Here is an 11,280-nt window from a genome sequence, read left to right as displayed (position 1 = left end):
GCCCACTGTCACCAGAAAAGGACACTGGGAAGTTGCTTTTGTCCTCTGTCTAGATGGAGAAGCCAAGAAAGAGGATTCATCACTGCATAGAGCTCAGGGTGGATGGACACAAGAACCGGTCATCCTTGAGCCTGGCAGGAGGGGAGCTCCCTGCTCTGCAGAGTCTTGCCGTCCCAGGCAGGCGGAGGCTGGTGGTAGGAGTCTCCTGGGTCTCAGGCATCAGAGGTTAGGACAGGGACACAGAAGGGAACGAACAGCTATGCATAATGTAAAAACGGTGATCTGAGGCCCTCTGAAACTCAGTGAGACCCTGTTTCAAAATAAAGAATAAAAAAATAGGGCTGTGGGGTATAGCTCGGCAGTAGAATGCCCCTTAATTTTCCTCACCTATAAAAGGGGATGACAACGCCAGGCGTGGTGGCGCAGGCTTGTAATCCCCAAGCTTGGGAGGCGGAGACAGGAGGATCGCGCTGGATTGAAGCCAGCCTTGCTGGCTTAAGAGACCCTGTTTCCAAATTTAAAAAAATATATTTTAAAAAAAAGGTCTGAGAGTGTAGCCTGGAGGTAGAAGAGTTTCCAGGAACCCCAGTACCACTAAAAAAAGGGGGGGGATGACAATCTCACTGAGCTCTTGCACAGAGGGTAAAATGGGGGCTCATATGAAGGGGCACGGCACAGGCCTCAGACTGACTCCAGCAAAATGGAGACTCAGAGAAAGCCCAGCCACAGCCCAGATCAAGGTACACTGCATAGCTATACTAGCCGCCCAATTGTTACGGTTCCCTGGCACCTAACAAACACTGCAGTACAATAGTGGCGGGTATTTCACTTTTATTACTACTGCTGTTGTTATTGGTACTAGTGTTAACTAAGGAGATGGCGGTGGACAGAGCCTTGGGAAGGGCGGCTGGAAACCCCAGCTCTGCCTGTGCAGCGCTGGGTGAACCTGGCCTGACCCTGCTCACCTGTAGGCTACCACCTTCCCTGGGCTGATCGGACCCCAGTTCTCCAAGGACCACGGAGAGCTGGGGGCTGCTGACAGGTAGGTTGTGGAGACTCCTTCCTAAGAAATGTTATTCGCAGGCCGGCATGGATTTGGTGCCCTTGTCACCTCATTGGTGATATGAGAACAATATCCTCCTTGAGAGGCGCCCCCATCCTGGATCTGTGAGCACAGTTCAAGGCCCAAACAGGAAATTTTGCCTCCTGGTTCCTTGTTGGTGTTGACACCCATCTACCTACCTGGAGCTGCAGCCCCAGCCTACCCAGAGAGACTGGGTTCTGGTGCAATCGTAGCCCAGACCTAATTGCATCTAACTCAGCTAGAGAGAGGATTTTAAACCCTTCATCCAGTCAACAGTCACTTTTGTGGGACAGACTTGGAGACACTTGGGTCCCAGCAGGTTTTAGTCATTAAATCAATGCTTTCCAGACCCCAGAAACACAGTCCAAGCCGCGTACGGTAAACCCAGTATGTGGGAGGCTGGGACATAGCCTCAGCAACTTAGAGAGGGCTCCAAAACTTAGTGAGATGCTATTTCAAATGTAAAAAATATGCTGGGCGTGGTGGCGCACGCTTGTAATCCCCGTGCTTGGGAGGCGGAAACAGGAGAATCAGGCAGGTTTGAAGCCAGCCGTGCTGGCTTAAGAGACCCTGTTTCCAAATAAAATATAAAATAGGTCTGGGAGTGTAGCCCGAAGGTAGGATTCCATTCCCAGTACCACCAAAATAAATAAATAAATAAATAAATAAATAAATAAATAAATAAATAAAGTCTGAGAGTAGCTCAGAGGTTGAATGCCACTAGGTTCAATCTCCAATACCACATAAAGAAAAAAGAAACAGCAAGAAGAAGCATGGCCCCCTGATGTCCAGTGATCTGCTCCCAGGGAGGGCAGGCAGCCAATTGAAACGGTGGCAGTGGAGGAAGTTCAGGTTCCCACCCAAGGGAGCCGCAGAAGGGAAGTCTCTGCCGCACCCGACTAGGTGCCCTCAGCTGGTTGCCACCCCTGGGCCCAGCCTCCCGGTCTCACTGGAGTTCAGGTTCCAATCGCCCTCTCCCAGTAATGTAGCAGCCTTCCTCCAACCTCCCTAAACAAGCCTCATGCCCTCTGGCCCGAGCATTCTTCCAAATCACAGGAGCCCGGGCTCTCGGCCTGGCGTTCCAGGCTGGCCGGTCCTGCTGAAGCTCTGCCTCCCATTTGCCCTCTTCCTTTCTCACCCTCTCTGTGTCAGCCTCACACTCCCTGCAAACAGCCAGCACTCTTTCTGGCCTGCTTCTGCACTCGGTGTGACCGATCCCTTCCCGGTTTAGTCTCAGGCACCAGGACTGTTCCCGGGAACCTCGGTGCACCCTCCCCTTCTCCACCTGGGCACCTGTGCTCATGGCAGACCTGCACGGGGCCAGCCAGCGCACCCACTCCCTCCCCCTCCTTGCTAGCCTGCAGCTGACTTGTGCTTGGTCCCACAGTGGCTTCCATGAGGGCAGCCGAGCCGGTGTTCCAGGACTGTGCAGAGATCCAGCAATTCGGGGCCAATGCCAGCGGAGTCTACACCATCCACGTGGCCAACATGACAGAGCCCAGGAAGGTTGGACCCCCGGGACTGATGTTCTGAGTGGGGGCTGAGAGAGCCCAGGAAGGTTGGACCCCCATCAGCCTCAGACTTGCCTAGCATTTGAAATACAAGTGCAGGTTTGGGAGCCCTGCCTGCCAGAAGCCTGCAGACTGCAGGGTGGAGTGGCCTATGGTGGCATCTTCTCCAAGATGCCTCTGATTGGGATGGCAGGAAATAGTTGTGTTGGTGAAAGTGACCAGCCAGCCATCCCACTTCATAATTCTTTGCAGTATCCGTTCAGCCCTTCTGACGCAGACTGGCTCAGTCTGTCCCCAGATTGCCTTTCCACTTCTCACGCACCTGCTAAACTCCCTTTTTAAGAAAAAGAGATCAAAGCCGGCCCTGGGGGTGCATACCTGTGATCCCAGTACTGGGAGGCTGAGACGGAAGATTTGCAGGATCAAGGCCAGCCTCAGCAACTTAGGGAGACTGTCCGCAATTTAGAAAGACCCTGTTTCAAAATGAAAAATAAAATAGGGCTGGGTTCATAACAGTCTTATTAGATGTATTTTATGCTAATGTAAATAAAGGCAAGGGTTACCAGTTTTCCACTTATGTTCCTGAAATATTTCCTTCTAAAATTTTAAGTTTAAAAAAAGATACCATAGCCAGGCATGGTGATACACACCTGTCATTCCAGTACTTGGGATGCCGAGAAAAAGGATTGCAGGTTTGAGGACAGCCTCAAGTGAGACTCATAAACTTAGTGACACCTGTTTCAAAATAAAATAGGACTGGGTGCATAGCTCAGAGGTAGGATGTCCCTGGGTTCAAGCCCCAGTACCACAGCCAGGCATGGTGGCGCACGCTTGTAATCCCCGCACTTGTAAGGCGGAGACAGGAGGATCGCGCAGGTTCAAAGCCAGCCTCGCTGGCTTAAGAGACCCTGTTTCCAAATTTTAAAAAAAAAAGTATACAAAATAGGTCTGGGAGTGTAGTCCGGAAGTAGAAGGGCTTCAGGAACCCCAGTACCACCACCAAAAAAAAAAAAACCCAGTACCACAAAAAAGGGGGTACACTGTATTTTTAGGTAAATATCCTGTGTGAAATTAAGTAAATTCAGCTCTTGTGAAATTTGGGAAGGTTAGGAATGACTGAGATCTGAAGGATACAGATGGAGACGGAAGAGGTGGCCTGGGAGGCAAGAGACCTGGGCTCAAACCTCAGCTTTCCTCTTTTATTTTATTTTATTTATTTTATTTAGTTAGTTAGTTTGCGAGGTTGGGATGGAACCCAGGGGCATTCGACCTCTGAGCTACTCCCCCTGCCCTATTTTTTCTTATTTTTTATTAAAACGGTCTCACTGAGTTGCAGAAGGCCTCACTAAGCAGCAGAGGCTGTCCGTGAACCGCGATCCTCCTGTCTCAGCCTTCTGAAGGCGCCACCACGCCCGGCTTCAGCTTTCTCCTTAACTCCTTTGCCTGAAGTCAGTTCTTCCCTCTCCGGGCCTCACTCCCTCCGCGGGCCTTTCCCGCCTCAGAGCCTCCCTCGTGAAGCACCATCCCCTGGGAATCCCGGCCACTGCCTGGCAGGCACGTCATCACTCAGTACCACCTCCGCCAGGGAGCCTTCCGCGTTGCCCACTGGCTCCTCCCTGAGGCTCCTCCCTGTAGCTGCCCAGACGTTGACCATAGTCAGCCTGTCCTGTCATAGCCTCCTCTAGACCGTGCCAGCCGTGAGCACTCACTTATCTCTGGTTCAATGATGATTCCCCTAGTACAGGGTCAGGCACCATGTCCATAGTTACTGAACACTGAACATGTACTGACCTGGCTGGAAAGATAATACGTGATCACAGCTCAGCCAGCCTGGAAAGTTTCATTGTGATAGACGGTAAATACTTTTGAGAGAACAGATTCTTACCAATATCGGCATCCCCGGTGCCTTAACAGAGCCTGGCACATGGTAGGTACTCAGAAAGCACTTGTCTACAGAATGACCGTAGTAATAGCGTTTCCTGAATCTGCACTGGCTCAGCACTCCATGCCCATCGACCTGAATCCTTGCAGCAATCCTGCAGTAATAATGCGTGAAAAGCCTCCACTCACTTCCCTCCTGGCGTGCACCAGGCTTGCTTCTGAATGACTCGTGTGACTCACCTCATGTAGCTCCCCCAATAACACCAGCTTGCAGAGGAGAAACTGAGGTGTGAAGCTAAGGCATGAACACCCCCTTTTATAAACGAGGGGAGGGAAGCGCTGAGAGGATGTCACTCACCCATCACTTTGGAAAATGGTGACAGTGGGCGGCAAATTTGAAGGTGCAGCTTTCTGATGCCTTTAACTGCCAGGATCACCTTTAGCTGGAAGTGAGGGGTGGGAGGGGCAGCCAAGTCACCTTTGGGTGGCGCAGACCCCGCTTCTGGCGGCCCCATGGAATTCCAGCTTCGCTCCTTCCCCCAGGTGTTCTGTGACATGGAAGCCAACGGAGGGGGGTGGACCCTCATCCAGCGCAGGGAGAATGGCAACGTGGATTTCCAGCGGAACTGGAAGGATTACAAACAGGTAAGGCTGCCACCCTGGGGAGGCGGCCCAGAACAGGAAGTCCATGCTGGGTTGCTGGCAGGGGACTGATTTGCCCTCACCCTCCCTGGGGAGTAAGGGGTGGGGAATTCAGCTCACCTAAAGCCAACTACTCTCAAACAGATTTTCCCAGGACACATTCACTTTCTGATACCCCTTCCCCTGAATTGAACCCTCTTTGAAATTTTTGATATGTCTTAGAATGACAAATTAACTTTATTTTTGTTTTAGTTTTTGGAAAAGATAATCATTGTTGAATTAATTGTTTTTTATTTATTTATTTTGGTACTGGGAATTGGACTCAGAGGCATCTTACCTCCAAATTACACTCCCAGCTCTATTTTGTTTTTGAAACAGAGTCTTGCTAAGCTTCTGAGGGTCTCACTAAATGGTTGAGGTTGACCTCAAATCTGTGATCTTCCTGTCTCAGCCTCTCAAGTACTAGGATTACAGGTGTGTGCCACCAAGCCCAGCTTTGTTTGTTTGTTTGTTTGTTTGTTTGTTTGTTTGTTTGTTGCGGTCTTGGAGATGGAATCCAGGAGCATTCTACCTCTGAGTGACACCTCCAGCCCTACTTTTTATTCTTTTCATTTTTAAAACAGGGTCTCACTGAGTAGCAATAGGCCTTACAAAGAAGCTGAGGCTCTCTGAAAACTGTGATTCTCTGGTTTTCAGCCTCCCAAATGCTGGGATTACAAATGTTCACCACCACTCCTGGGCTTAATTTTTTTTTTTTTTTTTTTTTTTTTTTTTTTTTTTTATGAGACAAAGGAGCCGGGCATGGTGGCGCATGCTTGCAATCTCTATGCTTGGGAGGTGGAGACAGGAGGATCACGCAGGTTCGAAGCCAGCCTCACTGGCTTAAGAGACCCTGTTTCCAAACTATATGTCTGGGAGCGTAGCCCAGAGGTAGAAGGGTTTCCAGGAACCCCAGTACCACACCAAAAAAAAAAAAGAGGAAACAAAAAAATTCTCCCCTACCCATAACCTGACTACCTTGCTACATGAATTCCCTTGTCTTTTTACACATCTGTGGCCACATCTGAAGAATGCATTTTTTAATGTGAAATCTGTGACCCAAAGATCATATGCATTTTTGAAGATGAGAAATAGTGTGTGCTTGTCTTCCAATTTTTAAATTAAAATTTGAGTGAAGTGTTTTTGGCAAGCCAACTCTTGAAGTTTTCAAAATTAAAAGAAAATAGAAAAAGATACCACAAGGAAATAGCAATATTATATGTGTCTGCTTGCTGTGGTACTTAAAAATAAAATATTGAACAAAGTTATGAGTGTCATTGAACCAAATGAGCTTTAAACAATCACTCAAATTTCAAAGAGAAATAGGGAGGCCAAATAGAGAAATACGCAAAAGAATGCTGGGTATTCACCCTTAGGCTAAAAAGGCAGGTTGGGCTCAGGTGTGCCCTGTCCTTGGTGCTGAATTCTGGTTTGGCCGAGGACGTTGGTCTGACACTGGGACACTGGTGGGGAGCACGCCCTTGTTCTGAGCTTGACCTTTCCATGTTGCAGGGCTGCCCTGAACACATGTGCTCTGTTATTTATGGAGCTGATTAAATTCTCTAACTGGGGTGGGGGGGGGTAACTGGGGATTGAACCCAGGGGCATTCTACCTCTGAGTCACCCCCAACACTTTTTATTTTTTATTTTGAAACAAGTTCTCATCAAGTTGCTGAGGGTCTTGCTAAATTGCTGAAGCTGGCCTTGAATCTGTGATCCTCCTGCCTCAGTCTCTCAAGTACCGAGATTACAGGCATATGCCACCATAGTTGGCTCTTTAATTTTTAACATACATGCTAAGTGCACAAATATAAAGTGTAATGCTCAATTAATTTTGGCATACATCTTCATCCATTGACCACCATTCAGAACTAGATATATAGCCCTGCAAGAAACCCTAGAAATCCTATTGTACTCCCAACCAGCCAACACCCCCCAAAGGCAGTCACTATTCTGATTTCTGTATCCACAGATTAGGCTTACCTGTTCCTGAACCTCAAAGAGATGTCGTTTCTGTGATGTTTAATGGAGTCTTACACTGACAAATGTCTTTGTTTTTTTTCCTTGGGGAGATGGGGCTCCTAATCCTGCACTTATGAACTTGCTACTTACAAACTTGACCATGAGACACAGTGGTTTTGGCCTGCCCCGTCCCTCAGCGGGGCTGCAGCCTCTGTGCTTGGCGCATGCCCACCCTTCTCCCCCTCCGGCAGGGCTTCGGGGACCCGGCTGGAGAGCACTGGCTGGGCAATGAGGCGGTGCACCAGCTCACCAGCAGGGCAGCCTACTCTCTGCGTGTGGAGCTGCAGGACTGGGAGGGCCATGAGGCCTACGCCCAGTATGAGCGCTTCCAGCTGGGCAGCGAGGGGCAGCTGTACAGGTAGGCGTGGGGTCCGGGCCGCGGGCGGCTGCAGAGTCTGCACCGGGGTCCGCCCCTGGGCGTCTTCTGTTCCTACCATCTGTGCCCCATTTGAGCACACGTCACAGGGTCTGGAGGCGGCTGGTTAGCACTCAACACGTCCTGGCTTCTGGGTGGGGTGAAGGCAATGTCACTGATGCCAAGCCCCCAGAGCGGGAAGGGGACTTCTGAGGTCGCTCACCCCAAGTCAGCCATTTTCAGAAACTCAGAAGGAGGAAGTGACTTTCCTGCTCTGTTCTGGGCCCTATGGGAGGCAGCAAGACCGCAGGGCTGGGAGGTGGAAACCGGGACCACGCTGGTACTGCCACCACCCTCTCTGAGAACAAGGGCAGATGGAGGTCGGGCTTCTTGGGGCCTCTGCTTCTGCAATGGCAGGATGAGCTTGGATGGGAGAATCTTGTAAAACATCCAGGTTTTCCCACCCCTTCCTCAGTCTGGTTCTTGGTGTGTTTCGGGAATGGAATGGGCATTCGCCAAGCACCTGCTGTGCTCCAGGCACTCCATTTAATCCTCCTTTTTGAGGTGGGCATTCCCTAGTGTAGTATGGGAACTGCAGTACTAAGCTTCCCAGAGCAAGTTAGTAGAGCCTGGGTCTGAACTCGGGTGTCCCCGCTGGAGATACTCATTGTATCCCCACCCATGATGTCCCCTTTCTGAAAAACTCGCTGATCTTGGAGATTCCAAACTTATCTCTGAGCCAGGACAGAGCGAACCAGACGTGCTCAGAGCTGAGAAGGACTCACGTGGCACCTGGCTGTTCCCAGGGTACCAGAATCCTTCCACAGTCCCCTTTCAGCCCTGCTGGGATGCGCCACAGATGGGGTGGTCGCTGCCCCCCAAGGAATCTCTGAATGACTGTTCCCTGCACTTTAGGCCCCATGTCACTGTGGGGACTTCTCAGTGATTTTCCCCCTCTTACTAAATGCCCTCCTTTCCTGCCTTGAGACCCGCCCCAATCTCAGGTCTATTTTGCAGAGCTGAATGAGACACCCGCTGGGTCATGGCTCCACGGGGCTGAACTGGTGCCCCACTCCTCACCCTGATGGTGAGGAGCCACAAGGCCCTGCTAGCTCCTCAGTAAGCCATTGGCCCTAAGATAGAGGCTGAAGCCCACCCCTCACTCCTTCAGAGACCCTGAGTGAGTCCCTCCACCTTCCCATCTGTCAAATGGGTGCCCTACGCATACCTCCCTTTTTTAGCAGACAAAAAATTCTCAGCAAATAATAACACAATTCTGTTCCCAGGGAAGCCCAGCCCAGCCTTGGCAGCCTCTGTGTGAGTCAGAACCAGGCCCACGTCACTGGAAGCTCATCTTCCTTAGGGAAGAAATATTGGGAGAAGGAGCAGCTCATTGCAGTGAAAATCACAGGCTGTGGAGCTATGTGCCGGGGTCTGAACCCTAGCTCTATCACTCATGACTTTACGGCCTCCAAGAAGTCCCTTAAGCCAGGCACAGTGACACATTTCTATAATCTCAGTACTTGGGAGGCTGAGACAGGAGGATCACAGGCTCAAGGCTAGTGCCAGTAACTTAGGGCCCCCCAGCAACTTACCAAGACCCCATTTCAAAGTAAAAATAATACAAAGGTGGTGGTGGACGCAGCAGCTGGGAGTTGCAGGACGGTCACAGTGAGCCATGCGCATAGAGGCCCCTGGTCGGACCACACCAGGCTAGAAGGCAGCACTGAACCCTGCTGGCTCTGAGACCCTGGGAAGGTTCCTTGGGCTCGTGGGGATCCCCATGTTTTCCTTTAAGAGGCTGTTGTGAGACTTAAGTGGGAACGCGTTAACCCACAAAGGTACTTGACCAGGGCCTGGCACATAGTAGATACTCAACAAAATGCCCACCCTTGTCCTGGTCGAGGTGGAACTCCTTCCTCTCCAAGACCCCGGTTCAGAGAGCTGGGGAAGGCTGGTGCTTTGACACTGACTGGCGGCAGGCAGGGAGGGCCTGGGGGGGGAGGTACAAACACCCCACTCAGGGTGGGGCGCCCCCTGCAGGAACAACCAGAAGGGAACCAGCCCTGGGCAAGCCCCCAGGGGAGGCCCTTCCTTGACATGGCCCAGCCTGACTCTCCAACCTCCATCCCCATGCCCGTGGCACCAGGCTCTCTCTGAGTGGGCACCATGGCTCAGCAGGGCGCCAGAGCAGCCTAGTCCTGCAGGGCACCAACTTCAGCACCCGCGACGCAGACAACGACAACTGCCTCTGCAAGTGTGCCCAGATGCTGTCCGGAGGTGGGTGCACCCGCTCGACCAGCAGCTCCCCGAGTCCCCCTCCCCTGCTGGAGGAATGCCAAGGGCAGGCACAGGGCGCCCCATCAGTCCCACCCCCAGGCCGGGCAAGACAGGACTGAGGCGCCCCCAACCAGCTCCGCCCCAGACGTGTTCCTTGGCAGGGACAGAAGTCAGAGAGTGGGAAAACCATGGTCAGAGACAGGAGGAGAGACCTGGGTCACAGAGATGGCGACAGAGAGAGGCAGAGAGCAATAGCAGGCCGACGGAAACGAGAGAGGTGGAGCCAGAGCTTCCCAAGGACAGACCTCAGACAGAGACTAAGAGCGAATGAAACCCAGGACGAGGCTGGGAGGTAGACACAGTACTTGAGACAGACCCGGAGAGACCCAGCAACAGAGGCAGAAATGGAGAGCACCAGAGAGAGGCGACCAGGAGAGAGACACGCACAGCACAGAGACCACCACCAGGGGGAGTGGAGACAGACAGACAGACACACAGACAGACAGACAGACAGGCAGACACGCAGACACGCAGAGAGACAAGAGACCACTAGAAACCAAGGAGGAGAGAGGTGCCCATTAGGAAGCCAGAAATATAGAAGGTCGGTGGGGAGGGGGCACAGGGACAGAGGGAAGGGCACCAGGCCCGGAGGAGCAGAGGGGCTGGAGAGGTGGCTGGAGCCCCCTGCTGCTCAGAGGCCCCAGCTGAGCAGAGGGTCTGTTGTCCCTCCTAGAGTTCAACCCACTGGTGGGCCCCTACCTCCCCAAAGCCTCTGTCCTCCCTCTTCTACCAGGATGGTGGTTTGACGCCTGCGGCCTCTCAAACCTCAACGGCATCTACTACCCGGCTGGCCAGCACGTGCGCAGGCTCAATGGCATCCGCTGGCACTACTTCCGGGGCCCCAGCTACTCACTGCGCGCCACCCGCATGATGGTACGCCCTGTGGGCATCTAACCAGCCTGCACCGGGGCTGGACTGCACAGGGGGATCCTGGCCTGGATCCCTCGGACAACCTCGCCCCAGCCCAGGACACTGTGGCCGGTGCCACCTGAGCCTGCGCTCCAAGCCCTTGAACCAGAAGAGCCACCTGCCTCTCTGCTCCTCGGCCTCCTCCCCTCGGCCTCCTGCAGGGACCCTGCCAGCTGGAGGGGCACAGTCCCCTCGGTGAGCCGAGGACAGGCTACACTTAGCTCCTTGAAGGAATAAAGACTAATGGTGGGAAGGAATTTGCAAGCAAGAAGCTGTCCAGATTCTATGGCCTGGGTTTGTGCGAGGCCAGCCCTATTCCCAGCTCCTGCCCCAATCTTTCTAGCCTCGTGATGTATTTGAACTTTCTTTCAGTGATTACCCCCAATGGATAATCATCATTCACCTCTGCACCCCGCTGCTTGGGCTCCCATGTCTGGTGCTTTAGAAGGCTAACGAGGGTTCCTTTACTTCCAGCAGGTTCTAGTGTATGTCCCATA

General features: G+C 52.3%; 1 protein-coding gene across 1 annotated transcript in view; it reads left to right on the top strand.

Annotated features, from left to right (window-relative positions):
* ANGPT4 (angiopoietin 4) overlaps positions 1–10,768 on the top strand; it is a gene marked incomplete at both ends in the record, with an annotated part of 37,760 nt that extends 26,992 nt beyond the window's left edge. The window contains 5 exons of the mRNA XM_080716734.1: positions 2,472–2,590; positions 5,020–5,121; positions 7,371–7,537; positions 9,684–9,814; positions 10,608–10,768. Coding sequence (XP_080572860.1) covers positions 2,472–2,590; positions 5,020–5,121; positions 7,371–7,537; positions 9,684–9,814; positions 10,608–10,768 — 680 coding nt within the window. The remainder of the gene's footprint in view (positions 1–2,471; positions 2,591–5,019; positions 5,122–7,370; positions 7,538–9,683; positions 9,815–10,607) is intronic.
* Between the last annotated feature and the right edge of the window lie 512 nt (positions 10,769–11,280).

Source organism: Muscardinus avellanarius (assembly GCF_963383645.1).
Source record: "Muscardinus avellanarius genome assembly, chromosome: 19".
Taxonomy (NCBI): domain Eukaryota; kingdom Metazoa; phylum Chordata; class Mammalia; order Rodentia; family Gliridae; genus Muscardinus; species Muscardinus avellanarius.
This window is presented reverse-complemented; position numbering and strand designations above follow the sequence as displayed.